The sequence below is a fragment of the Martes martes genome (genome assembly GCF_963455335.1).
Source record: "Martes martes genome assembly, chromosome: 14".
Taxonomy (NCBI): domain Eukaryota; kingdom Metazoa; phylum Chordata; class Mammalia; order Carnivora; family Mustelidae; genus Martes; species Martes martes.
Window position 1 is genome coordinate 28,342,387 of NC_137902.1, and position 27,623 is coordinate 28,370,009.

The following is a 27,623-nucleotide window of genomic DNA, read 5'->3' on the forward strand; positions in this document are numbered from 1 at the left end:
GCTTCTTGCCTTCTGAGAAGGAGGGGTCACGCTGTATGACCCGGAAGTGTCTCTGTGTTCGGTGGTGGAGAAAGGAGACCGCAGAGAGCTGGGGTTTGGACGTGGTTTCTTTGCACTGTCTTCAGTATGCAGCGATTATTCTTTCCGCCCCTGAAGGCCTTGGTGGGGAGCCCGTGTCTCTGGCTCCTTGTTCCTAGGGCGGCGCCTAGAACCCAGGTATTGCACCGCAGAGGACTTGGTCGCGGAATCGTACAAGGGTCGAAAGAGTCAGGAGAAAGATAACAGATAACCCCACAGCACATTCCCGTAGTTCCTTAGAATTCACAGCACATTTTTTTGTACCCAGAGCCCCTGAGGTAGGATCCGGACTTGCCACTTACTGGCTACACGGTATTAACCAAGTTAAGTAACCTTTCTGTGCCTTAATTCCTTCCATCTGTGAAATGGGAATAGCAATGCCTACTTCGTACAGTTGTGGTAAGGGTTAATTAACTTCATATACAGCAAGCGTTTAGCACATAGTAAGAGCTCAGTAATTTTTACCTATATATTTGGTTTTTGCTGAAAGTCCCCACGTAGCCAGGTAAGGAACTTATAACCCCATCCTACAGAGAAGGAAATTGACGCTTAATTTGACTGAAGTTAGGAAACAACACGAATCTTTAGACTCAGGGACAGAGTCAGAAGAGGACGTGCATTGGCTCAACAAATAATTATTGAGTGATTATTATGTCTTGGGAGCTGGGAAGCAAAAGGTAAATACCAAAAGGCTCCTGCCCTGGAGGAAAGCACAGTTAATTCATTTGTAATTCATTTGTCAAATCTTTATTAAGATCTTATTATGTAAGGGAACTGTGTTAGGAGCAAAAGTGGCAGGAGACAAAGAGCCAGACTGACCAGACACTTCTGTCCTGCAACTCAGCTTAGTGGGAGATGGAAACAAATAAGCCTGAAGTACATTATAATGTTTTAAGGGCTGAGATAGGAAAGGTACAGTGTGCTGGGGGAATGACCTGTTGCAGACCCAGGAGAATCTAGGAATATTTCCCAGAGGAGGTGGCATCTGAACTGAGATGTAGATAATCTCAGTAAGGAGGCAGGGAGCATCCTAGTCAGCAAGAAAGAAAATAATCCATATCTAGGTGTAAAGCCTGGGGGAAGTATGCAGAGACCAGAAGGGTCTTGTAGTGTGGGGCTGGATTGGAGTGAGGCAAAACTAGAGGAGAGCCAGTTGTGGGCTGGATGCAGTAATCCAGATAGGAGATGATGATTTACTAGGGCAGAAGCGGTGGAGATGTGGCCATACAGGGTACTCCAGTCTAGACAGAGTGGGATTGTGTTTGAGAACAGTGGACTGAGGCCTTTCCCTCTGTCGCCAGTTGTAATTTGTCTGTCTTGATCCTTAGTGTGGTTGCAGCTGTGGGATCAGGCGCTCCCTGAGGCCAGGGCAGTACAGCACCATCTCTGAAGTAACTTTGCAGTCTGGAAGGGGTACAGTGTCCTTTCCCTCAAAAGCTGCTGAGCGGGTGGTAGGCCGATGGCTCCTGGTCTGCAGTGGAACAGTGGCTGGAGCAGTTATTCTTGGTGGAGTGACTAGGTGAGTAATTTGCTTGTAGCGAGTCAGCTCTTTGGGTCATCAGTAGAAGCACAGGATGACCAAGGGGGAAGGGACCTTAGGAATCATCTAGTCTTACTCCCCCATTTTATATATGTAGAAACTGAGGCCTAAAGTGGGACATGTCTGAGGGCTTGCCTGCCATAGAACAGTTTATAGAGTTTTGTTATTGGGAGCCCTTCATAAAGCCTGGTTTAGGTCTTACCTGTTTGCTGTGCATTATTTGTATATATTTTCCCTCTACAAACAGTTTTCAAGTTTGTCTCAAAAATTAAAAAAAAAAAAACAGTTTGTTTGAATTAAATGCATATAAACGGATCACAGTTGTTTTGTATGCCTCTTAGGTCTCTTTAAATCTATAGATTCTTCTCCCTCCCTCCCCCATTTCATGTAGTTTTTTTTGCTATTAAAGAAACGTAACTGATTGTTCCTATGGAGTTTCCCAGTCTGGATTTTGTTAACTGCATACTTGTGGTGGTGTTTAACATGTCCCATTACCCCCAGTATTTCCAGTAAACCACTTTTTGCTTGATCAGATTCAGGTTGGGAGCAGGGGGCAAAATACTTCACAGGTGATTACGACATTCATAAATATCTGGTGTCCATTAGAGATGCCAACAGCCATTGATGATCATTGCCTAGATCCATGATTTTATTACAGTTGCAAAACTGTAATATTTTATTAGCTCAACTCTAGAGAAAAACTTGCCCTCATCAACAATTTTGTTATTGTAAGGTACAGTTTCTATAAGAAAGGCAGGATAAATACTTGAATATTTCTCTTTATTTGCCAGTTTTGAAAGTAATAAGTTGGTTTCCAAGCATCCTCCAAAGGTGATCAATAAAGGGTTTGGGTTTTAAGTATTATAAGTTCATAGGTTTAAATGTATTTGATATTTCGATCCATTGCACTGATGATATGGTCAGATTGTTCCATCTTTAGTCAATGAGAGCCTCTTCATATTGCCTCCTGGGTCTTTTTGACAGAATCCTAGTAACTAAATTCTTTGCTTTCTGGATAAGATATTCCAGGTTCATCTTAAACGTTTGCTGCCTCCGACTTAAATCAGCCTTTCACTTTAGGGACACACCTTTTGGTGAAAATACCTTCTGGTGTTAATACAGTATGTGTTCCTCAAATTCTCTCCACATTCCCTGTGCTCTTATTTCAAAATACCATATGTTATATAGACTGTTAAGGGAAATTGTGACAAATTTAAGTTTTATTAGCTTTAAATTCACTCAAGAGTCTAAAGTGTTTTATATCTGCAACAAATCTCTTTTCCCTCTGTAAATAATGTCACTTATTCATTGAGGGCACATTTCTTTGCTCTAAGGGTTGATTTTACCTGTTAAAGAATGCTAGTAAAAGAAGGAAGTAAAGAGAGCTGAATTAAAGGATCGAGAGAACAAGGAGTAAAGAAATTTGTATCTGATGGCAGCTGTTTCTGGTGAAATTTTAAGCAGTAAGAAGAAAGCAAGGTGTCAAAAAAGAATACACTAAAATGATGTGTTTGCCTTTAGAGGGGTTAAGTTCAGATCCATTTGGTTCTGTAAACCATTTATGAGAAATCCAGCATTGTGTGTGCATGTGTGTGTGTGCATGTATCACACACACTTCTTTCCTATCTTAAGGTTGACAGAGTCTGGCCTCTCAATGGTAGACTGGCATTTGATAAAGGAGATGAAGCCACCTGCTAGTCAAGAGGAATGGGAAACAGAATTCCAAAAATATCAGCAATTTCCGGAATTTAAAATGTAAGTATAGGGGCCCCTGGGTGGTTCAGTCAGTGATGCATCTGCCTTCAGCTCAAGTCATGATCCTGGGGTCCTGGGATTGAGCCCCATTGAGCCCCTGCTCAGCAGGGGAGTTTGCTTCTCTCTGTCCCCGCTAATGCTCTCGCTCTCTCTCATTTTCTCTCTCAAATAAATAAATAAAATCGTTTTTTTAAAAAGTAAGTATAATAGAAAATCAAGTAAACATCCCACTGGGCCCTTTCAATCTTTTGCTTATTTAAACATTTTAGTATGGTGAAATTCCACTGTTTCTCGATATTTGCTTCAGCTAATGTTTAGTGAGCTTCCTACTCTAAACCTCCAGTTCCAAAGTGATCCTGAGATCACTGATGAGGAAGAAAGCAGACCTTTCATTTCAAGCTTCGAAACTGAGAATGCTCCTGCATTCTGTCTGGAAATAAAAATCAGGATGTTTCTTCTTTCTTTTTTGACTTCCCTTTTCACCCAGCTTGAATCATGATATGACACTGGCCGAATTCAAGTTTATCTGGTACATGGAGTACTCACACCGAATGTGGGGTCGCCTTGTGGGCCTCGCATACATCCTGCCTGCTGCCTACTTTTGGAGAAAGGGCTGGCTCAGCCGTGGCATGAAAGGACGTGTTCTTGCCCTATGTGGGTTAGTCTGCTTCCAGGTAAGATTTATTCAAGTTTGGGAAGCCAGAGATGCTACCAGGAGCTCCCTCGTTGGGATTGTTTTTAAGGAAGGAATCTGAGTCTGTATAACAGAGTAGAAAAGAGGATGAATTTTAGTGTTTCAGGTATGGCCCGGCCCTGTCACTTAGTAGGGCAAGTTCTCTACCTTCTGTAGACGATGCTTTCTTTACTTGTAAATAGGGATAATAATAGTGCCTACTGGTTAGGTTCTATGACTTAAATAAGATAGATCATGCATATAAAGTAGTTAGTTTAGTGCCTGGAATTAGTAAGCACTTGGTTAATACATTTTTAAGTCACAAGAGGTTCTTTCCTCTCATGGCTCTCCTCCTGGGTTCTTGTCTCTTCTTTTCTGACTTGTCTGCTAGATGGGGAATGGAATCCCTGTGCTAGAATGGCTGAAGAAGCAAATTCGAAGATTCCCACAGTTAAGGGGTTTGCTGAGACTGAGATCCAAGAAAAGGAATATGAGAGAAGGTACATATAAGTATTTGGGTCACAATTATAGGCCCTCTGAGAGCATCTTAGAGCATCAAAGAAACATCAAAATTTGATCAGGAAGAAGCTAATTGGCTAATTGAGCTCAAAAGTAGTAAGAACCAATTAGAAGGAATTAAAGAGGGAGATGGAAGAGAAAAAATAGAAACCATAGAAAGAGATAAAGAGACATAATAAAAGTCTAACAATAATTAGGGGAGGGTTGGTTAAAAAAAGTGAAAGTTTATTTTGGAATGAAAAAAACAAAAACAAAAACCACCCTAAAGCAGACTCCCAGGGAGGCAGCAATTTGAAGATGGCACATAGGATTATGGGAAGAAGAAAGTGAAGCTGGCAAATCACACTCTATACTCCTTTGTCTTCCAATATCCTATGCAGATGGAATCAAGCTTATTAGAACATCCAGGGTAATCACAAAGGGGGCTAGAGACGCCCTAAAAGATTTCCTGAGGAGATCTGTTAGAAGAGGTGGGAGAGCTGTGAATTGTATAAGACTGATGATTCACAGACCTGTACCCCTAAAGCAAATAATACATTATATGTTAATTTAAAAAAAAAGAAGAAGAAGAAGAGGTAGGCGAACCCTACCTCTCTGACATGCTTCTATTGACTTGGGAGGGCAGTGTTGAAAGGGCTGTATCTTATCTGATAGAAGTGAAACTGACATTTGTATTAATTGAAAAAAATTAAAGCAGGGTATCAGAGTAATACATACCTTGAACTTTTAAGCTTAAACATGTACTTTCATACTTTTTTTTTTTTAAAAACAAAGAACTAAGTCCTGTTCTTTGATTTCTCTGATTGGAGTTTAACTTCTGATCTCTTGCATCCCCATAAACTACCATTTCATTTCATTTTCCTTAAAAGAGGAGTGGAAACTTAGACATTTGCAAAGCCATCTGCCAGCAAAGCCTTACAGATTTTTATGATTCCTCTCCACCCAAGACTTTTATAATTGTCTATTCCTACTAACTTGACAATAATTGTTTTTAAGCAATTATCTTTATCAAAGCTTTTCCAAAACACTAAATCTGGTTTTTATAGAAAAACTTTCCTTTTATTCTTATATTTTACTTACATTTCATTTTACATAATGTTAAATTTTATCAAGTATTTGTAAGGTTTTGCCTGTAGATAAGCTAATGTGTACTTTTCTACATTTGGCTTACACTTTAATAAAATGTTAATCTAAACAGTGGTTAAGCATTTATGGTGCTATATGTGAAAATGTGGGTAGGGTATGACTCCTGAGATACTGGGGATATGGGAAGGTATGGAAATGAGAGGTCAGGTGGGGAGTATTTCCCGATAACTGACAACTCACTTTCTCACGTAGTAAAGTTGAATGGACAGATCCAGCCTTGTTTTATTTGCCTCTTGTGTTTTTGGTTCCAGGGTCTGTTGGGATGGTATATGGTGAAAAGTGGATTAGAAGAAAAACCAGACTCCCATGACATCCCTCGAGTCAGTCAGTATCGCCTCGCTGCCCACCTGGGATCAGCTCTTGTTCTTTATTGCGCCAGCTTATGGACTTCACTCTCACTGCTGCTACCTCAGCACAAGGTAAAAAAGTCAGTCTATATTATTGGTATATCTGCACAGATGCTGACAAGGTCAGAGGAACAGAAATTCTGCTTCTAATGGGAAATTATCAATCCATATGCACACATTCCTTGAGTAACATCTACCAATTTGCCAGCAATTAGGTATAACCGAAGATGACAGCAACATTGCACTTCGAGACTCTGAAGGGCTTTGGAACTGCATAGTAAAATGTACCATTATTCTTTTGAGCTGGAGCAACTCATTCAAAGGAAACTTAGTACTGGACCCAGATATTCCGTCAGCATTGCCTACTGGGGAAAGTGAAAACACGAATTTTAGGAATGGTGGGAAGGTGTTGCAACAAGAGCTATCCCCCTCAACCAGTTGTGACTCCTAGATGAACGGTGGCTAGCCGGTGAGGAAGGCCAGAGTGAGAGCTGTTTCTGGACCTCTGAGGGTATACGAGAGCCATGAGAGTTATTTGTTCTTTAGGTGGGGACCTACCATTCATCAAGTCTGACAAGTCTGCTCTTGTGATCTTGCCTGAAAGTATTTTCCTGTATGCTGATTAAAGGAAAATACTAGTTTTTCTAAAAATGAGTATTATTTTAGGTATTGAAGTTATGGTTGACCTGGATAACCTGTTGATGGAATGAAGTTTGAGATGACAGTAGAACTTTTAAGTAGAATTATCCAATAGGTACTTGGAGCCAGTAGCCTTGATTCCGGTATGGAAGGGAGTTGTGGACTTGGCAGTCATTCCCACAGGGAAGCCAGATGGGGTCAAAACATTGGTATAGTAGACAATCTACATCAGAATAATTATTACTCTCTTTCAAAGCTGGACTTCTCAGATGAATTGCCTACATGTGTAACTGTACTTGCTGACAACCCACTCTTTAAATTCTTGTCATCTGGCACTCCCACCCACTCACCTCTGTACATAGACACCCATGTACATGGCACTCTGTACATGCCACACATATATCCACACACTCCTAAACACTCTCTATGGGAAATGGTACCATGAAAGGTTGCCAATGACTTTTTAAATTATCAATGGTTTTTCTCTTCTTACTTATTCATATTCCACTAATTGCAGAAAGGATTTGAGATGGTAGTCAAACATGTAGTGCTGTGTTCTCCAACAGAGTATCTACTAGTCACATGTGGCTATTTAAATTTTAATTAAAATTAAATAAATTTATTTTTTAAAAAGCAGTTATTTACTTAAAGTTTAAAAAAATTAACTTTTGGGGCACCTGGGTTGCTCAGTTGTTAAGCATCTGCCTTCGGCTCAGGTTATGATCCTAAGGTCCTAGGATTGAGCCCTGCATCAGGCACCCAGCTCAGCAGGAAGCCTGCTTCTCCCTCACCCACTCCCCCTGCTGTTCTGTCTTCACTGTGTCTCCCTTTGTCAAATAAGTAAATAAAATATTAAAAATAAATTTAAAATTTTAAAAATGAAAAAAGTTAACTTTTTATTTAATTTTCAGGTGCAGTGGCCTCATTTCGGGTCCCCATTAGCCACATATTGGCCACTGCAGATAATTGAACATTTCCATCATCATAGAAAGTTTTGTTGGATGGCAACAGATAATTGATAATAATTAATAATTGATAATTGATAATTTAAAAGTTCTGATAGATAGTCCTATGGTATCTTAGTAATGATAGCTCTCTCTTCATATACTAGATTATAGACCATTGAAAGGCAGCACTCTGACTTAACTCCTTTGTATCTTTATGGTAATCTGTTTATAAAGTTCTTAATTATTTGTTGATTCACTGATTAGTATCGGAAGTTGGCTATAGTAGAAATAAAACGAAATTTTGATTTTATGAAAACACTAAATTTAAGAATCTCTACCTTTGGGATTTCTTTTTATTTTTTATTATTTTTTATTTATTTATTTTTTTAAAGATTTTATTTATTTATTTGACAGACAGAGATCACAAGTAGGCAGAGAGGCAGGCAGAGAGAGAGGGGGAAGCTCTCTGCTGAGCAGAGAGCCCAATGCGGGGCTCAATCGCAGGACCCTGAGATCATGTCCTAGAGATCACAAGTAGAGATCACAAGTGTTCCTTACTGCCTAGAGAGGCAGGCGGAGAGAGAGGAAGGCAAGCAGGCTCCCTGCTGAGTGGACAGCCCGACTCGGGGCTCGATCCCAGGACCCTGAGATCATGACCTGAGCCAAAGGCAGAGGCTAAACCCACTGAGCCACCCAGGCCACCAGGCACCCCATTCCTTTTAAAGATTTATATATTTGAGAGAGAGTGCACACAGTGGGGAGGAGCAGGAGGGAAGGGAGGGAGACAGAGAGCCTCAAGCAGGCTGTGGGCTGAGCGTGGAGCCCGACACAGGGCTTGATCTCATGACCTGAGATCACTGCTTGAACTGAAACCAGGAGTTGGAAGCTTAACCGACAATGCCGCCCAGGTGCCCCTCTACTTCAGGGATTTCATACAATTTTGATTCTGACTATATTTGCTAAACATGAAATATCACAAACAACATGAAAATCTAGTCCCGTGTCTTAAGGCAGATCATTTCAACCATGGTGAAGCATTTTCCCCTTGAACAATGCAAATCATTATTGAGCAGGTATGTATTGAGTACTTACATACCAAGCCCTGAGCTAGGATTACTTCACTAAGCAGGACAGATGGCAGTTCCTGCCTTCACAAGACTTACAGGATAGCAGGGAAGACAGACAGTAAATGTATAAACGTAGTAAAATATGATGCATGTTAGACCAGAAAATCTCCTGGGACTGCTTAACCTATTTAGGGCATCAAAGAAGATCTGACCTCAGATTGTCACTTGGGTTTGGCCTTGGAGATCCTTGCTGTCTCCCTTAGTTCCTGCAGTACAGTTTATCGGAATGGTTTTCTTTTCTTCTTTAGTTGCCTGAAACTCGTCAGCTCCTGTGGCTGAGGCGATGTGCTCATGGAACAGCAGGCCTGGTGTTCCTCACTGCACTCTCAGGTAGGACTCTTCACATCTCGCGTGGTCTAGTTTTGTTCCCCTCTCATGGGGGGGGGGGGTCTCTTGCCAAACACTTTGTCCTTCACACTTGCCTTTCCTTACCCATCATCTCCCTTCTCTGTTTTCTTTTCCTCCCTCCCTTCCAAAAACTCTGCTTCCCAGTCATTTGAACACAAATATTGAGCATTTATCTGGATCCAGACTGCCTAGGTTCGAATCCTGGCTTTACCACCTATGAACTCTCTGACCTTGGGCAAGCTGTATAGCCTCTTGAGCCTCATAATGGGGATGTTAGTAATAGTATGAGTGATACATGTGAAATGCTTAGAAAAGTACCTGGCATGTAGCAAAGGCTAGGTGCAAATCAGAGAAAAGTCCTTTCCTCAAGATGAGGAGCTCATTGGGGCAAAGAGACTGATACAGGTCTTTTTCATTCTTTAAATCACATCTCTACCCTACCTCTCTTACTCAAGTACTGTACCATCCAGTACATTAATCGCTAGCCTCACATGCCTGTCTAAACTTAATTAAAATTAAATAAAATGTAAAATTTAGTTCATCAGTCACGCTACCCACATTTTAAGTGCTCAGTAACCACATATGGCTAGCAGCTACTGTGTTGGCTGGCAGATATAGAACATTTCTATCATCACAGAAAGTTCTGTTCAGTAGCACTGCTCCAATGAGAACCATCAAACCAGTGATTCACCTCCCTCCATTTTTGATGGAAGAACATGAATTTTGACTTTATATGTGCTATTTTTAAAAACAAGGAATGTGATCTAAACATCCCTGAGTCCGCCTTTGATCATAAATAATGGATCAGTCATCCATTAACTCATGGATACTTTATATGTTTATCCAATATTTAGTTTATAAATTTTTCACTTCTGTGTTCACTCAACAAACATTTTTCTGAGCACTTGGGGAAGACAGATAATAAACAATGAAAACATATGGCAGATGGTGTTCAGTGCTATGAAAAAAATTAAGCAGGATAAGGGGATAGAGGTGAGTTTGGGCAAGTGCTGTCTTACACAGGATCATGGGGGTGATCTCTTTGATAAGGTGACATTGAGTGGAGATGTGAGGAAATGAAGGAGTAAATTATGCAGGTATCCGAGGGAAGAGCATTTCCAGAATAGATGGCGTTCGTAGTGGGATAAGGAGGGCATCAAAATCACTAAGGGAGTGTTTCCATCCAATGTGCCTTGCTCTAGAGCTTCTAGTTATGGGAGACATGCAGAATCTTTGGTGGGAGAAGGTGAGGATGCACTTGTGTTGTTTTGTTTTGTTTTTTAAGTTCCCATGGTGATGCTGATGTATATTCTCTGTTTGAGAACCCCTTCTGTAGATCTTTTTATTCTTGATTCCTTTTGTTTAACTCTGGGATAATAGACTTTTTCTGTGGCAGAACTAGTATTTGAGCTCTTTTCGCTCTCATTTTAATAAATACCATTTACCTTGGAATATAGGGGCTTTTGTGGCAGGGCTGGATGCTGGGCTTGTGTACAACTCTTTCCCGAAGATGGGAGAATCTTGGATCCCAGAGGATCTCTTTACCTTCTCCCCCATCCTGAAGAATGTTTTTGAGAATCCCACCATGGTGCAGTTTGATCACCGGATTTTGGTGAGTCTGACTGGTGGTTACCTGCTGCTGAGTCCAGGGAGCCTCTCCCAGTCTTTGGGGTGTCTGAAGCACTGATGGCAGCCCTGAGAGGGTAGAATACCATGGGCACTAGATTTCCTTTGCTTTTTAGAAGAAATTTCCCACCAATTCTCTGATGGGATGTTTTTGTCCTAATTACCCACACCTGTTCCAGCCAGATTCTGGCTTTGGGGATAATACTGCCTTACTGAAGTTCACATGTGCCTTTTACCATCTGGCAAAGGATAACATCCCTCAATCCTACACACGCATAGGAGAGTGATTTTAGTGGAATTGAGGCTGAGTAGAGAAGAGAGGGCAAAGGCAGTGGTTACTGAACACATAACTGTCAGAGCTGACCCAAAACCCCAGGATGCTAAGAGCATCATAAATATTTCTCATCTTAATTAAGCTGATACTTATTGAGGGCCTGCTGGGGTCATGTTAAGATTGGCTTGGTAGCCTGGGCGTGATACACTGGAGCAGGGCAAGACTGGCAGCAGGGAGGCCAGCAGGAAGCAGAGGGACCATTGCAGTAATGCAGGTGAGAGTGGTGGGGCTCTAGGCTGCATGGAGGAGCAGGGCTTGAAGAGAATGGTGGATCAGAGAGAGGCTCTAAGGAATAGAAGATTGGGTTATAGGAATGAAGGTAAAGAAGATATCAAAGTTTGTTCTGTGGCATGCTTAAGACACACCCAGACATGGGACTATTGAAATGAGCATCGGGCTAGAGATGGAGGATGTCGTCAGATTGAGGTGTGTTGGGTGTGATGATTGCAGCACACCCAGAGAGAGGTCCAGAGGCCTCAGATCCCCAAAGGCAACACTGGGGCTTGGGCCAGTTACCTTGTTTGGGCTCAGGCCCCTCCACCAACATTTTGTAATAAGTAAAGTCCGGTTGAATTGTCATCATGGACAGCTCTGAAAGGAAAAGTAGATACATAAAATGATAGAAAAACATTCTCCTTGACATCATGGAAGTGGGGGAGGAGATCATGTTGCCAGAGTGGGGAATGGAAATGAGACTTGGGCTTATTTTTAGCCTAGTTGCCAGTACCACTACCTCCTCTACTGACGGCCCAGGAAGGTAATAAGCTTCATGTGCTGGGGTCAGCCCTGCTTTAAAAATACAGGATTAGAGAGGAGGTAAAATGAGGCATTAGGATGCAAAGAGTGATTTCAGAGGTGAGGGCCACACCTTGCGGGGGGCACCCACGTGAGAAGAGAGAGTGCGTAGAGTCATAGGTGCAGAAACTGCTGGTAAAGCCTCAGGGAACACGAGCATTTAAGTGGCAAGCAGAAGAGCATGGAGGAGACCAAGGAGTAATTATAGGAGGAGCCACAGACGGTTCTCTGGGTCTGGGACAAGGAACCCTCAGGGTGACTCACTGGTCCTAGAGGAGAGATGGCAGCGGACAAGCAGAAAGCAGGAGGGTGGAGCATTTCTTCCTGATTCTTGATGAGAGGCCTTCGTCCCCGCAGGGAATCACTTCAGTTACAGCCATTACAGTGCTCTACTTCCTCTCCCGGAGAATCTCCCTTCCTCGAAGGACCAAGATGGCCGCAGCTACTCTGCTAGCTTTGGCATATACACAGGTACAAACCACTTATTTTTGGTCTGAGGGTGACCCCAAAACTAAGTTAAAGAAAGGTGACAGGCTAGGAGAAAATATTTTCAGTATTTATAATATTGATTATATCTTTATATATCTTCTAATAAATTTTATGTATTATTTATTTAAGATTTTTATCTTAATAAAGATAAAGAAATAATAAAGACTCAGAAAATAAAATGAGGGTTATCAATATACACAGTTCTCACAAGAGGAACAATAAATGGCCAATAAACATGAAAAGGTCTTTAGCCTCACTCATTATCAGAGAGGAGCAAATTAAAACAATGCTTGCCATTTTGTGCCTGTCAGATTGGGGGAAAATTTTTTTGAAAAGATAATCAGGTATTGGCGTAGGGTTAGGAAAATGGATACCTTCCTATATTCTTGGTGAGAGCATGAGTTGGTATAGTTTTTTCAGAGGGCAGTTTGGCAATAGCTTTTAAAATGTTAAATGTATAATCCATTGGTCCAACAAATTGACTTCTTAGTGCCTGCTCTAGAAATATTCTAAGGCACAAAGACCTGTGTACAAAGTAATTTCATGGTAGAATTGCTGTGATAACAAGAAAAACCAGAAACCACCTAAATAAACAACAATGGTACACACATACTATGTAATACTGTGTAGCAGTTCAAAATAATAACATCTCAAGACATATATTGTTAAGTGAAAAAAAAGCAAGTAACAGAACCCCATTTTTTTTTAAGATTTTATTTATTTATGTGACAGACAGAGATTACAGGCAGGCAGAGAGGCAGGCAGAGAGAGAGAGGAAGGGAAGCAGGCTTCCCGCCAAGCAGAGAGCCCGACGCGGGGCTCGATGCCAGGACCCTGGGATCATGACCTGAGCCGAAGGCAGAGGCTTTAACCCACTGAGCCACCCAGGCGCCCCCAACCCCATTTTTTAAAGCACAAAAGTATGTTTCTTTATAAACACAGATACAAAAGTACAGGTGTATGGAAACTGATGACTATCTTTGGGGAGGGTAGCTGGGCTAGAATAAAAGATTATTAAGGAGAATTTTAGGTTTATCTATTTTGTTTGAATTTTCTCTGCTGTGAGTATACTTGTGAAAATTTTAAAATACATATTTTTAATGTTTTGATGGGAGAATGTGGAGGTTTATGTATCTGGTTGTCCATGCCCAGTCATGTCAATTCTGAATTTGTGGTTCCTGCTTTTTTTTACTGCCTTCTTTCCTCTGTAACAGGTGGGCTTGGGCATTAGCACTCTGCTGATGTACGTTCCAACTCCTTTGGCTGCTACTCACCAGTCGGGCTCCCTGGCTCTGCTCAGTGTTGCCCTTTGGCTCATGAGTGAACTCCGAAGAGTCCCAAAATAATTCTCAGGATCAGCTTCCTAGGACTGAAAGTGCTTTTGAGAGCTCATCAGAGAGCACAGAACTCGGGAGTTTTCTAAAAGGATGACCTTGGCATACCAAATTGGTCAAATTATTTAAAATTCTTTGTTTTTGACAAAGTCACTGGATCAAGAGTGTCATTAAGTATGTTTAAGAGTCCTTTTTAAAATATTTGTAAATTTGGTTTTCTTGTTGAAAATCATGTTTAATGTACTAAAGAAATGTTTGCCTTTGCTGCTTCTTAATAGACTGTTTCAGATTTCTTAACGTTGGCAGGCTTTTGATTCTACATGCATCACTTCATCTCCTTGACCTCCTGAGTCCTGAGTTATGTCTAAGTAGAAGTTCTTTAGGTTCTCAGCTTCACTTCCATCAGGTGAAGATTCAAAGGGAAGGACTGGCGCACACCCTAAAGTAGCCAGAGAGCCTTTGGCAGGAAATAGTGTCTTCTGGTATCCTGATTTTCACAATGGGGAAAGGGTGCAATTTGACAAGCTTAATGTCTGTATGTAGCAAAATGGCTTATAAGTACTTAGCAAAGGAGAAAATCACTGGTAACCCACTTTGACTCATCAAGCACTAACCTAGTTCTTCTTTTGATTGTGCTGTTACATCGCTAGGTTAGATGAATGGAATACCTAGTCTGAGTCAGTTCCTGAAAGGGTTTCCGAACAGCCTCATGGATAATTAAAGTATGGTCTTGATGGTATATGTAGTACATGGACATCTATTCAGATACGTAAACAAATTTTTGTTTAATTAATCGTTGTAATTTTAGTCTTTTGGTCTCTGTTGCTATTTCACAGGACTTTGTCTTATTCAACTTATTTTTTTTTTAAGATTTTATTTATTAATCTGGCAGAGAGGCACGCAGAGAGAGCAGGGGAAAGCAGGCTGCCCGCTGAGCAGAGAGCCCAATGCGGGGCTCAATCCCAGGACCCTGGGATCATGACCTGACCGGAAGGCAAAGGCTTTAACCCACTGAGCCACCCAGGCACCCCTCAACTTTATTTTTTTAAACTGGTGATTTGGATAAAGGCATCACAAAGATCGGATTTGAGGATGGAACAACTTAGCATTGCTAATGTAATATAGATGACAGTCACAACTCAAAACAATTCCACAGTGGTACCAGCAAGATGAAATTAAAGATTATAAATGTAACATTCTCATTTTAATTAAATAGGTCGTATAACTTTGAGGTGGAGAAACCTGGCATCATATCATTTCATATAAAAAAGACAGAGATTTCAGTTGGCCACAGGCTCAACATGCACCAATGGTATGATGACACTGATAAAAAAAATCAGTGGTGTTACAGGTTTCATCAATGGAGGTGTCACAGCCACACTCAGAATACCTCTATGCAAGTGCTGTGTTTCATCATGGGTACCACATTTAAGGAAGACACGGACCACTAAATATGTATCCAGAGGAAGGGACCAGGATGGTGAGGACTCCAGAACCCTATACCCCACAGGGAAGACTTGAAGGAACTAGGGGTATTTAGCTGGAGGAGAACATTTGGAGAGAGCAAGATTCCTGCCCTTCAGAAGCTGAAGCTCTTTCATGCAGAAGGAATGAGCTTCCTTATGCTGCGGAGCTGGGAGCAGTGGGTAAAAAGAAAAACAGAAAGCTAGTTTCTTGTTTTGTAGAAGGGAAGAGTTGGATCAAAACTAACACCCACTAGGGTATGGCTGGTGAAGACTGTGGCAAAGTGGAGAGCAGGTGCCCCAGCTAAGGGGTTAAACCATTGCTGGGCTCTGGCCTGTTGCTACTGTGTAGGTCAAGTTGTCAGATCTGATTTTTTTAAAGAAACAGAACATCTAGATTTTTATGTGAAAGCTCTCATGGGTTAGCAACTAATTTCAGGGTTTTTAGAACGTGATGCAGACTGAACATATCTGAGAGCCATAAATAGCCTAAGGTTTGCCCATTTATAATCTCAATTAGATGATCTCAGTTCCCTTTCAAGTCCAATATTCTGTGAGTTTCATTGTGACCTACAGTTACCATGTTCAAGCAGTTCTTAGCAATTAGAAGTTAGATTTTGTCTTTGATTTTTTTAAAAAAAATTCCGGATCCTACGGCTTATGCTGTTGTTAGAAGTAGTTTCTAACTTTTTTCACATTAGAATTTTTGAAAATCTTGAAGCCCAAGCCTCACCCAAGACTAATTAAATCATGATCTCTGAAAGCAGTAATAGATATATTTTAAATTCCCTAGGTCATTTCAGCATGCAAGCAATTGGGCACCACTGGCCTAGGCCCTAATAGCCTAGGCACCTTAGAAAGTTTTGACTGGCTTATTGCCATCCCCTCCAAATTTCTACCCACCCCCATCTCATTTAATCTGATCCTACTAGTGTGTTCACAGGTTATCACCACCTCTTCTAGATAGAATTCTTTAAAGAAAGGAAACTGGTGACTGGGTCAAATTCCTATTCATCATCTCATGATTCCCCAGACTGAGGTTGCCCTTAGTTAATAACTGAGTCAGCAGAGAGCAGTCTGACCCAACCCCAAAAGCCATATGCTTGGGCTTCTACAGTTCCCTCCAACAAAGTGGCAAAGAGTAAGTTCAAGTTCCAAATGTTTTACTTCATTTTTCTTTTATTACAGATAGGTAAGTTTGGAAAAACAGATTTTGGTTGCATTTAGCTATATAACTATAGTGTGCCTATCTATGAGCTCTTGGTGAATGGAGATTATCTGAATTGTTATGTTTGCATTATTCCCAGCTTCAGACATAGACCAAATACTGCATGAGTGAATGGAAAATGAACAATTACAGATCGAGGTCCCAGATACTTCCTTCAAAATAAGTCATCATATATCTAGAAGATTAAATGAATTTCCCTTAATATTTTTAAGTCTGTCAACAATTCTGTCAGTTTTTAAAACATCAAAGGAAATTAAAACACCTGGCTTTTTTATCAGTCCAGAATTTTTTGTCTTTAACTTACACTGACAAATGTTTTTGTCTTTAACTTACACTGACAAATGTCCATTGTAGAAGAGGTATTGATTAGCTGTTGCCTAGAGTGATGCTCACGACGTGAAGATAACCAGCTGATCTGTAGCCTTCCAGTTCTGGAATGAATGGTGGGTTCCATATTGGCCTATGTAACACATATACCCATGTCCTAGCATAAGGGACAGTGCATCTCTAATACGCATTGCACTTTTGTACAACACTGGTTTAACAATATTTAACAGAATTTTAAGAACTATTGAGCAAAATTACTTAATGTGAAGCATTAGAAAAACATACAGTCTTAGCAACCCCCCAGAGTGATGCAATACAGGCAGCCTTTGGTTTCTTTGAAGCAAGAAGGGACTGTCTGGCTGTGGGTCATAATAACTGCCTTGCAACACTGCGGAGTTCATTGTTGAAGGCAGAAGTGATGGAGGAGACAAGGTATACACGTCAGGGCTTCCAAAAAAGGAGAACCGTGGAATGAGAATTTCAAACAACATAATGACAGCAATACCAAAAATCAGAGTGTTCATCTAGGATCCTTGCCTGCAGAGAAAGCTGTGAAGCTAATAAGGTACAGAGCCTTCACCACTACCACTTTTAACAGGCCAAACTCGGGAACGTCCTCTGCAGGAGGGGCTCCTCGGGAAAGCAGCAGGGCTACCTTAACACTGGAGAAACAGAGTGGTAGACCGCCAGGGGGGCTGCAAACCCAGGCACCACTTAAAAAGGAGAGGCTCAGGAGCTGACGTGTCCCCAGGCTTGCCTGAAATCAGGCATGCATGGTTATAAACATCCTGTGACTCAGAAACATTTTTCAACTTTGGTTTTTATAAAAATGGCAGGCCATGATTGAATACACTTTTAAAGTAAAAAGTCCTTATAGTATGAGTGAGTAATGACTCGATTTTACAAATAAAAGGCTTTTCTTAGTGCTCAGACTTCCAGAGAAACAAAATGGTCAACAAATGTTGACCTCCTCTGTCCCTCTAATAATGGCACTGACAAACTGGAAATAATGAATTAGAGTAAATGGGAAGCACTTATGTAATAATACACGGGAAATCTATTAGTAATAGAATAAAAGAGTCCTTGTTTTTTAACAAGTATTTTTTGTTAACACCAACCAAATCCTCGCATGTGGCCCTAGTGGCCAGACTCTGAAACTACACATGACCTAAGCTGCTCATCTGGGAGAATCTGAAGGATCTGTGGCTAATCTACCTTAATTCTTGATCCCAAATGAAGGGACATCACACACCACAGCATACAGGGAAATTAGATACTAGTTCTGAATTAGTATGAAAAGAAGTTTCAAGACAGCAAAAAGGAACAGCATTTTATTTCTGTAAGGGAGTCTGAGAACTGCCCGAGAATTACAGCCAAGTTCATTAATGAGGTAGATCTGATTGGCATTTACACCTTAAATAATATCAATTCTAACCATCAGATGAATTGCTTAGTTGCTGTGGTTAAGAAAAGTGTACAAAATTAAGCAAATTGTTTAAAAGAAACATCTAAAATGTAAAAGTATTAAAAGAAATATAGAAGGTAGAATAAATGTAGTCACAACTTCGTGCTATTTCTAACAAAGTTTTTTTTTTTTTTAAGATTTTATTTATTTATTTGACAGAGATCACAAGTAGGCAGAGAGGCAGGCGGGGGGGGGGGGGTTGGGGGAAGCAGGCTCCCTGCTGAGCATAGAGCCTGATACGGGCTCAATCCCAGGACCCCAGGATCATGACCTGAACCGAAGGCAGAGGCTTAACCCACTGAGCCACCCAGGTGCCCCTCTAATGAAGTATTTCTTTCATATTTTATTTCTAAATGTGAGCAAAGCAATCACAAATGAAGATCAGAAGCAATTCTAAAGATTGGGCATGGCTACTTGCAGTCAGCTCTATTATAAAGAACAGATTCTGTCGAAATACACAATCTTACGGAAGATTCAATGAGAATTTCATTGCAGCTGTCAAAGGTATGTATCCGTAGTACAGAGAACAGAGAAAACAGAATCCAGGAGGCCACTCACTGTGACTCTGCACATATTACCAGTGCTCTCGGCCTCAATTTCATCATCCATAAAACCAAGGGCATTAACAGAAGATGGACCTCTAAAATCCCAGCTGCAGAAATCTCATCTGAAATTTACATATAATGATTGCTGTTGGAAACTCCATTCCCATCAACCTTAATGTCAGGGACAATGGATAAAGTAGGAGATGACCACTGGCTCCCTTGGGCAACCTGGCCTTTCAAAACAAAGACCAAAATCCACTTCCTAAAACTCTATCACTTTCCTCCATTCTCCCTCACCTTTAAGCTCCTTAGGCCAACAGTTAGCCCCTAGTCCCTCTGGAACCAGCCTCAGAGCATCTTGTCTAGCCACCTTGTTTTATAGATGAGAAATGAACCAGAGAGGGCAAGTGAGTTGCCTGGAATACCAGAGCCAGTCAACGACAAAGCCAGGACAAAAAACCAAGTCTGCTGTTCCCAACGCCAGTCTTCTTTCCCCTAAGTCATACCACCCACTTGTCTTTCACTGCTGACAAAAAGCAAAACAAAAGTATAGGAATAGGGGTGGGAGAGCAACTATTTAGATGATACCAGTGAGAAGCAGAAGTTATGGAACTGGAGGGGATTATGCAAAATGAAGTAAGTCAAGCAGAGAAAGACAATTATATGGTTTCACTTCTATGTGGAACATAAGGAATAGCATGGAGGTCATTAGGAGAAGGAAAGGAAAAATGAAGGGGGGGAAGTCAGAGGGGAAGATGAACCATGAGAGACTATGGACTCCGGGAAACAAACTGAGGGTTTCAGAGGGGAGGGGGTGGGGGGATGGGTTAGCCCGGTGATGGGTATGAAGGAGGGCACGTATTGCATGGAGCACTGAGTGTTATATGTAAACAATGAATCATGGAAAACTACATCAAAAGCTAATGAAGTGCTGTATGGTGACTAACATCAAGAAAAAAAAAAAGAAATAGAAGTTATTTTATTTCAAAAATGTAAATATGGATGTGAAGGCATCATGGTCCCTGATTTCAAACTATATTACAAAGCTATAGTAACTAAAACAGTATGGAATTGGCATAAAAACAGACAACATAGATCAATGGAACAGAATAGAAAGCCCAGAAATAAACCCTTGCATTTATGATCCATGAATTTACAACAAAGGAGGCAAGAATACGCAGTGGGGAAAAGATAGTCTCTTCAATAAATGGTGTTGGGAAAACTTTAGAACCACATGGAAAAGAATGAAACTGGACCACTATCTTACACCATACACAAAAATTAACTCAAAATGGATTAAAAACTTGAATATAAGACCAGAAGCCATGAAACTTCTAGAAGAAAACATAGGCAATAAGCTTCCTGACATCACTCTTGGCTATATTTTTTTTAGATCTGACTCTAATGGCAACGGCAAAAAAAACAAAATAAACAAATGAAACTGTATCAAACTAAAAAGCTCCTGTACAGCAAAGGAAACCATCAACAACATAAAAAGGCAACCTACTGGATGGGAGAAGATATTCGCAAATCACTAATCTGGTAAAGGGTTAAATATCCAAATTATAAAAAGAACTATATAACTCAATCTAATTTAAAAATGGGCAGAGAACCTGAACAGATACTTTTCTAAAGACATACAGACAGCCAACGGGCACGTGAAAAGATGCTCTCAGCATCAGTAACTACCAGAGAAATGTAACTCAAAACCATGAGATATATCATCTCACATCTGTCAGGATGGCTATTAACAAAAAGATAAGAAATAACAAGTATTGGTGAGGATGTAGAGAAAAGGGAACTATTGTGTACTATTGTGAATATAAATTGGTGCAGCCATAATGGAAGACAGTATGGTGGTCCCTCAAAAAACTAAAAATGTAACTACCATGTGGTCCAGCAAGTCTACTTCCAGGTATTTATCTGAAGAAAATGAAAGCACTAATTCAAAAAGGCATATGCACCCCTATGTTCACTGCAGCATTATTCACAATAGCCAAGAGAAGGAAACAACCAAAGTGACCATTGATGGATGAGCAAATACAGAAGACGTACACAACTCCCCCCCACCCTAGCACACACACAAAAGAATATTACTTCAGCCACAAAAAAGAATGGAATCTTACCATCTGTGACATAGATGGACCCTGTGGTGTTACGCTAAGTGAAATAAGTCAGAGAAAGACAAATGTATGATTTCACTTATATATAGAATCTAAAACACAAAAGAAGAAACAACAAAACTCCTATCAGAAAACAGATTGGTGGTTGCCAGAGCGCAGGGGAGCAGGCAGGGTGGGCAAGACAGAAGAAGGGGTCATAAAATAAGTCACGTCATGGGATATAATGTTCAACATGGTGACTACAGTCAATAACACCGAGTTGCATGTTACTTTAACTTTATATGGTGACGGGGAAAACCAGACTCACTGTGGTGATCATTTTGTAGTGTATATAAATACCAAGTCATTGTGCTGTACACCTGAAGCCAATACGATGTTATATGTCACCTACACCTCAACAACAACAAATATGGATGTGATACTAAATGTTAATCCCTGAAAAGATGAGTTTAGCAAGTGCATGACAGACTCAATCAACCACATATTAATAATCACTGCCCAAGGCCTTTGAAGTTAAAGAAAGCTGTCAGGCTGAGGGAAGGGGAGGCAGAATGCTTTAGATAACATGAAAGATTAAGACAAGGCTATTGGAAAGTGACTAAATCCCCTGCACCAAGGAAAATCAATCCAAGGAGCTAAGGTACAGAGACAAAGACAGTATAATTTGACCTAGAGTTAACTGCAACTTAAGTCAACATAATGCCATATACATGGGTATTACACAGATTTTCATTACGTTCTAGTGACAAGAATTCAGAAAAAGTGATGGGTTGTGCCATAGTAAGACTAATAAAAGCATCACCTCTTAGCTGACTCTGATTTTGACATTTGTGACCTGTCTCATTAATGATAAAAGTACAAAAACAGTTCACATTCATTTTGCTGTTATCAAGAAGACTGGTTGGTTAAGATTCAAAGGAACTGCTGGCATGTGAATTCAATGAAACTATAATTATCTTCACAGGAAACCACTGAAAACGCAGAAATACAAACACGGATCTTAAAAAAATCTTTAAAAACTAAGAGCTAAAAAGCAAGATTGATTCCATTCGTAAGACGATTATGAGAAAGCAATATATATAAGTAATTGGCCTTCAAAGAATAAGTGGCCTCTGTTTCTAGCTAATGAGATTTCATTTAAAATTGTTAATTGGGAGTAATGAAAGCAGCACAGGAACCAATACCAACAGCAAATATTCAGTTTTTCTGAGGAGTATGATAAGAATTTGTCCTTCTTAAACTGATACAAAGAACTCTGAAAAATCATACAGTAACAAAGCCAAGCCTAGATCCTATAATATTAAAATAATAAACAGGATATAATACACTAAACAAAAACTCAGAAACCAATTAAAATAAATTAAAAATAAGAAATATTTACATTGAAAAAAATGATAAGCATAGGATATCCTGAGTTTTCTTTATAAAATTATAAAAAGAACACAAAAAGTAATATCCATCTGAAAGGCTGTCATAATGATTAAATAACATAAAAATTCTTAAGAGTGTATGGTACACAGTAAAAGCTTAAGAAATGGCAGCTATCATTATAATAACCAGAAGGAAGAATAACTTCATTAATAAGAGCTTTCAAACTGGACTCATCACCACCTCCTCCCTGCTTCACCTTCATTTTGAGCACACGAATGTGATCACTATTAGCCAATTAGATAACTTTTGGCCAGATCGTGACCAGATCTCACTTGGAAACCAAGATGACGGAAAAAGTAAGAGTACCGGAGGCGGCACTGGCTAGCAAAAAACATATTCTGACATTATTTATAGGCAGTACTCATAAGGTGAGGGCTCACTCACAGTGACACAAAGGTAAGAAGTTAAAGAAAATCAAGGCAATTTAGAAGTCTTAAAGATGAAAGGAAATTGCTGTGACATGAAGCCCTCATGAAAAGTAAAAATATTTCCAGAGAGAGCTATGATTCTTTGCTAGATCCATTTTGATTTAATTTGAAAACAATTTAAGACTCATCATCTTTTCGCCTGCCAACTAAGAGTAAGTATACTTATTTTCATCTCAGTTTATCTCTAGGAGGATCTGGATTTCTTTTTCTCTGTTTTATGAAGCATTTAATTCCTTTCTGATCCCACTATGGAATTTATATTTTAATAATTCTACTTTTTTCCCCCACTAAAGTCAGGGATCATTCCCTGTACTCATCTAACCCTAAAAATAAAGTGACAAAAAAAGAAAAGAAAGCTACTTCAAGTCTGGGAGCATATTCTTGGGAAGGACATTTAAGGCTACATGTAGGAAAGGGTAAAGCATGAGGAAGATCCCACAGGGGAAGGTGCAAATTAAAGGCTACATGTACCGGCAGAACAGAGCTCCTAAAGGACAGTGGATGAAAATGTAATCAAATGGCTTCTCTTCTCTACTCCCTAATGGAAGTGCAATCTGTGACTGAGCAATCTCTTAACAAAGGTTCTGAAAGTTGCCAGGTGGCTTATTAACAGATTTACCTATTTATTCCCAAGTTTAGAATTTGCTTCTTTTCAGACATTTCAAGAGTCAGACTGAGAAAATTTCTATTTCTCAGGAAAACTTTAATAAATAAGAGCTTGGATTTTATTGCCTTTGCCCACTCTACTGACACTGTTCTTTCCTTCTTTAAAAACAATCCAAATGTACCCCTCCCTGAACTATATATTGATCTTAGTGAAATAAAGGAACTCTTTTTGAATTTTCCTGTAAAGCAGCTCATAAAAATAGGCCTAGAGACAGTGACTCAAAACCAGACAAAACCAGATCTCCGATCCCATCAGTTTCTCCATCCTACAATCACACTTAAGGCTCGAAAAGAAAAATTAATGCCCAAACAGCTGGTGAAGCGCATAGACACAGAAACATTTTCTATCCTGGTCATACCAGGTATCACATAAGATACTATCAAAGTCTTCAACTTACCATTCACTTAGAAAGGGTTCTAACCTTTTAAAATCACATACTAATTAATTAACATCAGCAACATTATGTCAGGGATCTCGGACCACACTCATAATGGCTTCTTTGTCAAGTAAGCAAAGAAACTATGTTATTTTGTTTGCCTGGAAGCTCACATCTGTTCCACTGAAATGCAAGTATCTTGGATCCCTACTAAAGAGTGTGGATGTCCACATAAATGGTATCTCTGTTACAGAGAAAGAAGCAGCTGCTGCACTTGCTGGAATGTCTTCGGCTTTGTATCAGATGCTCCAGTTTGGTTACAACCAGGCTTCCAGTCTGCCCAATGCCAAACTTCATGCTTTAGCAAGGGGAGAAAAGTCTAGATGCCAGAAACACACCAGACCTCTCAGATAAAGGGGTAGAAGCATGCTTCCACTGGACTAAGATTGGTCCTCTTTGTTAGCACCAAACTCTCATTATTTAGTTCTTCACATACTAAATTACAGCTTCTCTCAGAGAAGAGGACCTAGATAATGAAAAGGAATTAAAGTAGATATTAAGGTAGAAATTCCAAGGCCAAATATCCCAAGGTCAGGCAAAGCAGCATCTGAGGCCAAAACAAGAAAGTGGTGGAATTCAATGGGCAGCACTCTGGGGTACTTGGGCTTCCCCAGTCTTTGTCTGGCCTCATGGCCCTACCTGTACCCCAATCATGGGCACCACCTCCTCAATCCACAGCAAGTCCAGTGGAGCTGAGGGTCGAGTTTGTCGGTGGTGAATTCGGCGCAGACGCAGAAGGTACAGGATGATGGCCAATAGCACCACCAGGATGCAGGCGAAGAAGAGATAGTGGTTGTAGACAAAGGAGAGGCGGAACCAGCTGCCATGGGCCTGCCGGACACCTTCTTGCCGTAGATCCCTAGGAAGAGTAGGAAGGTAGACAGTCATGTTAATTTCAAAGAGAGAGAGCTATACTGATTTAAAAGGCCAGTGGTATCCCACTTTATGCTGTTCGTGTAAATATGCCAGGACACTAGCTCCACAGAGCAAGCAAAGCTAAAGAATGTCTCCAGCCTGAGGACTGCTGTGTGGTTCCTCCTGCACTTTCTTTGCCAGGGCCTACAGGGGGAGGGAGCATCATAGGCCTACATCCTCCGGGATCTGGGGAAAAAATTAGAAGGCAAAAAAAATGAACAGTAAGAGAAGTCAGAGAGGCAGGCAGAGAGAGAGAAGAGGAAGCACGCTCCCTGCTGAGCAGAGAGCCCAATGCGGGGCTCGATCCCAGGACCCTGAGATCATGACCTGAGCCAAAGGCAGAGGCTTTAACCCACTGAGCCACCCAGGTGCCCCTCTATAACCTTAGTCTTAACAGTGACCCCATACCATTCCCTAAACACATGCATCCAGTTTGTAAATACAGTACTAACAAGAACAGGGTGGCCCCTAAATTCAATTAAGACATCAGAGTGCATCTAAATCTTTAAAACAAAATTGACTGTGCTTCCTGAGGGGTTAGGCTCTGTCTAGAGAAAGCTGTCACCTGGTCAGTAGTACTATAGTCTGGAAAAAAGTAAGGAGACCTGTAAGCCAAAGGGCAGCAGCCTGTGTGCTTAAGAACAGAAGCTGCCCTTTAGTCTAGACACCAGGTCCATTTTTGTTTTGTTGACCTGCACCGTTCTTTTAAAATGTCAATCTCCAAACTGAAAAGCCTGCCTGTAAAATATGGACTTCTGGCTTGTCCTGACAGATGAGAACTGGCAGATGCTGGGACAGCTATGCATGGCTGTCATCAGCCCTCCATCTGGATAACATACTCTCTAGCTCCCCACTTCTCACCCCTCTCCGCCACCTGCCTTCTGAGGTTAGAGAAACAGGCAGCAAAGATTAAAAATTCATTTTAGTTTATCTGAAATAATCCAGAGGAAAGAGAACCTAAAAATTATCCCATATATCTTATGGTACATAGAGCAAGACATCAGGCAATCACGGCTTGATGACAATGCCCCCTGAAGGGCTTCTCATGTGCTTTGTTCTCATTCTGGCCCACCAAAAAGCCTTCTAAGTCAATGACATGATCTCTAGAGTGACTCTACTCATCAGGAAAGAATGCCCTATACACACAACCTTACTCAGTTCTCTAGTCCAATGTTTTCTGTAGTAACTGAAGAATGGCATTTTAGTTGATCACTTGCTATCTTAGAACTGGTTAAGTAACAGCTCAATCCTAAAGACGGATTTACTATGGATAAACAAATAAAACTGAATTCCTGAAATTGAAAAGCTAAAGAACAGACTGTGGATTAAATTTTCAACCTTCTTTCTGTTTCAACATGCCTGGGTAGTAATAACAGTTCACAGTGTAGTATAGTAATAAAGGGAGTTAGTTTGGATGCTTTTTTGAGGGAGAGAGGTCACTTACAAAACCTATTCTGAGACACCAACCAACATCCTCTGATCTCAAGATGCCAGTTCCGTCCACTTTACCTGAGTGGTAAGAATCGTGTTTTATACAGAATGGCTCCCAGTGTCCACTGAACCTCTCGGTCATATACCAACTGGGCTGTCTGCAGGTGCGGATAGTCATAGGGAAAATGGAATCCTTCATGAAGGACTTGGTACATCCAAGCCGATTTAAAACACTGATACCTGTGTGACAAAAAAATATTTTTCTTGAAGAAGAAGGAAAAAAAGAATTCTCATGCTTTCTACATATTCCCACTGGATGTCAAAAAAAGACCTCTCTCTCTCCATTTCACCTTCCTCGCCTCTAGGTGGAGCCAAACCTGAGCCTACTTTATCTTGATGTTTACCACAAAGGCAAAGAATGCCTTTATGCAGTAATGATATTGTGACTGTGGTTTTTTTCTTTTTCTTTTTCTTTTTTTTTTTTAAGAGAGCGAGAGAGGGTGGCGGAAAGGCAGATGGAGAAGAGAGAGAAGCTCAAACAGGCTCCATGCCCAGCACCCGACGGGGGGCTCAGTCTCACAACCCTGAAATCACAACCTTAGCCATGATCAAGAGTCAGATCCTTAACTGACTGAGTCAGGTGCCCCCTTTTTCTTTTTGAGTCCTTATTTTCAAGGAGCCTGCTGAAGTATCTACAAGTCTACTTAGAGCATATCTGGGATTTGCTTCCCCAAAAAATCCCCACTGTGGTAAGAGGCAAGTAAAAGGGTGGGAAAATAGATGCAACGAGATTGGACAGAAGCTGGTGACTGTTGGTAGAGAAGCAGGGTGACACGGCACAAGGGAGTTCATGATACTGTTCTATTTTATGTTCAAGATATTTTACAAATGTTTACAAAAATGGGAGGGCCGATGAGCCAAACTGGCAAAATACTGGCATTTGTTGAAATGGATGAGGTTTGTATTACTTTTCTTTCTACCTTTCTGAATGTTCCATATTTTAATTAAAAAACCCCACTACTTTTGATTTCAAGCCACTCATCGAGAACCTTTTAGTGACCCTGGTTTTCAGTGACTTCGCGAAACGAGGCTCACTGTTTTGGCCCCTATTGCTCAGGAAACCAAATAAAAAAAAAAACAAAATTCTCCTTCAACATAAAACCCCATCTGTACTCTTACTTGCTCTCTCCCTCATTATAATCTGCCATCTACACTTTCAGGCCACATCTTAGAGAAAAAAGGAAGCTACTTACTTGAGTCGATGCTCATCTGCGTGAGATGAAAAGAGGCCATTCTTGAATCTCTGGGTTAGTACTGACCAGGCCATGCCACAGTAATCCTGAAACAACCACACAGGAATGGTACGACATGAAATTAAAGCCAAACTCTGTAACTTCCCTACATTCACAGCTGCTCCATGTCTAAAGTTACTCGTGGGCTACTAGGTGACAAAGGAAAACAGAAGCA

The 27,623-nt window shown here is 40.6% G+C and overlaps 2 protein-coding genes across 3 annotated transcripts in view; one reads left to right on the forward strand and one right to left on the reverse strand.

Moving 5' to 3' along the window:
* The first annotated feature begins 10 nt into the window (after positions 1-10).
* On the forward strand, positions 11-14,436 carry COX15 (cytochrome c oxidase assembly homolog COX15). 2 transcript variants are annotated; one of them, XM_080823447.1, is made up of 9 exons: positions 11-216; positions 1,407-1,597; positions 3,251-3,373; positions 3,861-4,047; positions 5,963-6,130; positions 9,020-9,101; positions 10,577-10,731; positions 12,232-12,345; positions 13,578-14,436. In XM_080823447.1, the coding sequence occupies exons 1-9, from the start codon at positions 127-129 to the stop codon at positions 13,707-13,709; spliced, it is 1,242 nt and encodes a 413-aa protein (XP_080679573.1). In that variant the 5' UTR covers positions 11-126; the 3' UTR covers positions 13,710-14,436. The 2 variants fall into 2 exon arrangements, with proteins under 2 accessions (XP_080679573.1, XP_080679572.1); XM_080823446.1 differs by having other exon boundaries at positions 44-216; positions 12,148-12,345.
* Positions 14,437-22,255: 7,819 nt separating this feature from the next.
* The window catches only part of ENTPD7 (ectonucleoside triphosphate diphosphohydrolase 7), a 40,262-nt gene continuing 34,894 nt past the window's right edge, over positions 22,256-27,623 (reverse strand). Inside the window, exons 11-13 of the mRNA XM_080823204.1 lie at positions 27,410-27,495; positions 26,235-26,396; positions 22,256-24,669 (exon numbers count right to left, since the gene is read on the reverse strand). Of these exons, the coding sequence (XP_080679330.1) occupies positions 24,438-24,669; positions 26,235-26,396; positions 27,410-27,495 (480 nt within the window). The 3' untranslated portion in view covers positions 22,256-24,437. The remainder of the gene's footprint in view (positions 24,670-26,234; positions 26,397-27,409; positions 27,496-27,623) is intronic.

Excerpts from the sequence above, each read along its gene's own strand:
- COX15 (XM_080823446.1), top strand. The coding sequence starts at position 127 with ATGCAGCGATTATTCTTTCCGCCCCTGAAGGCCTTGGTGGGGAGCCCG. Across the intron at positions 1,598-3,250 it reads ATTCTTGGTGGAGTGACTAG|GTTGACAGAGTCTGGCCTCT; the intron begins GTGAGTAATTTG and ends TCCTATCTTAAG. Across the intron at positions 10,732-12,147 it reads AGTTTGATCACCGGATTTTG|AGGAGAGATGGCAGCGGACA; the intron begins GTGAGTCTGACT and ends CACTGGTCCTAG.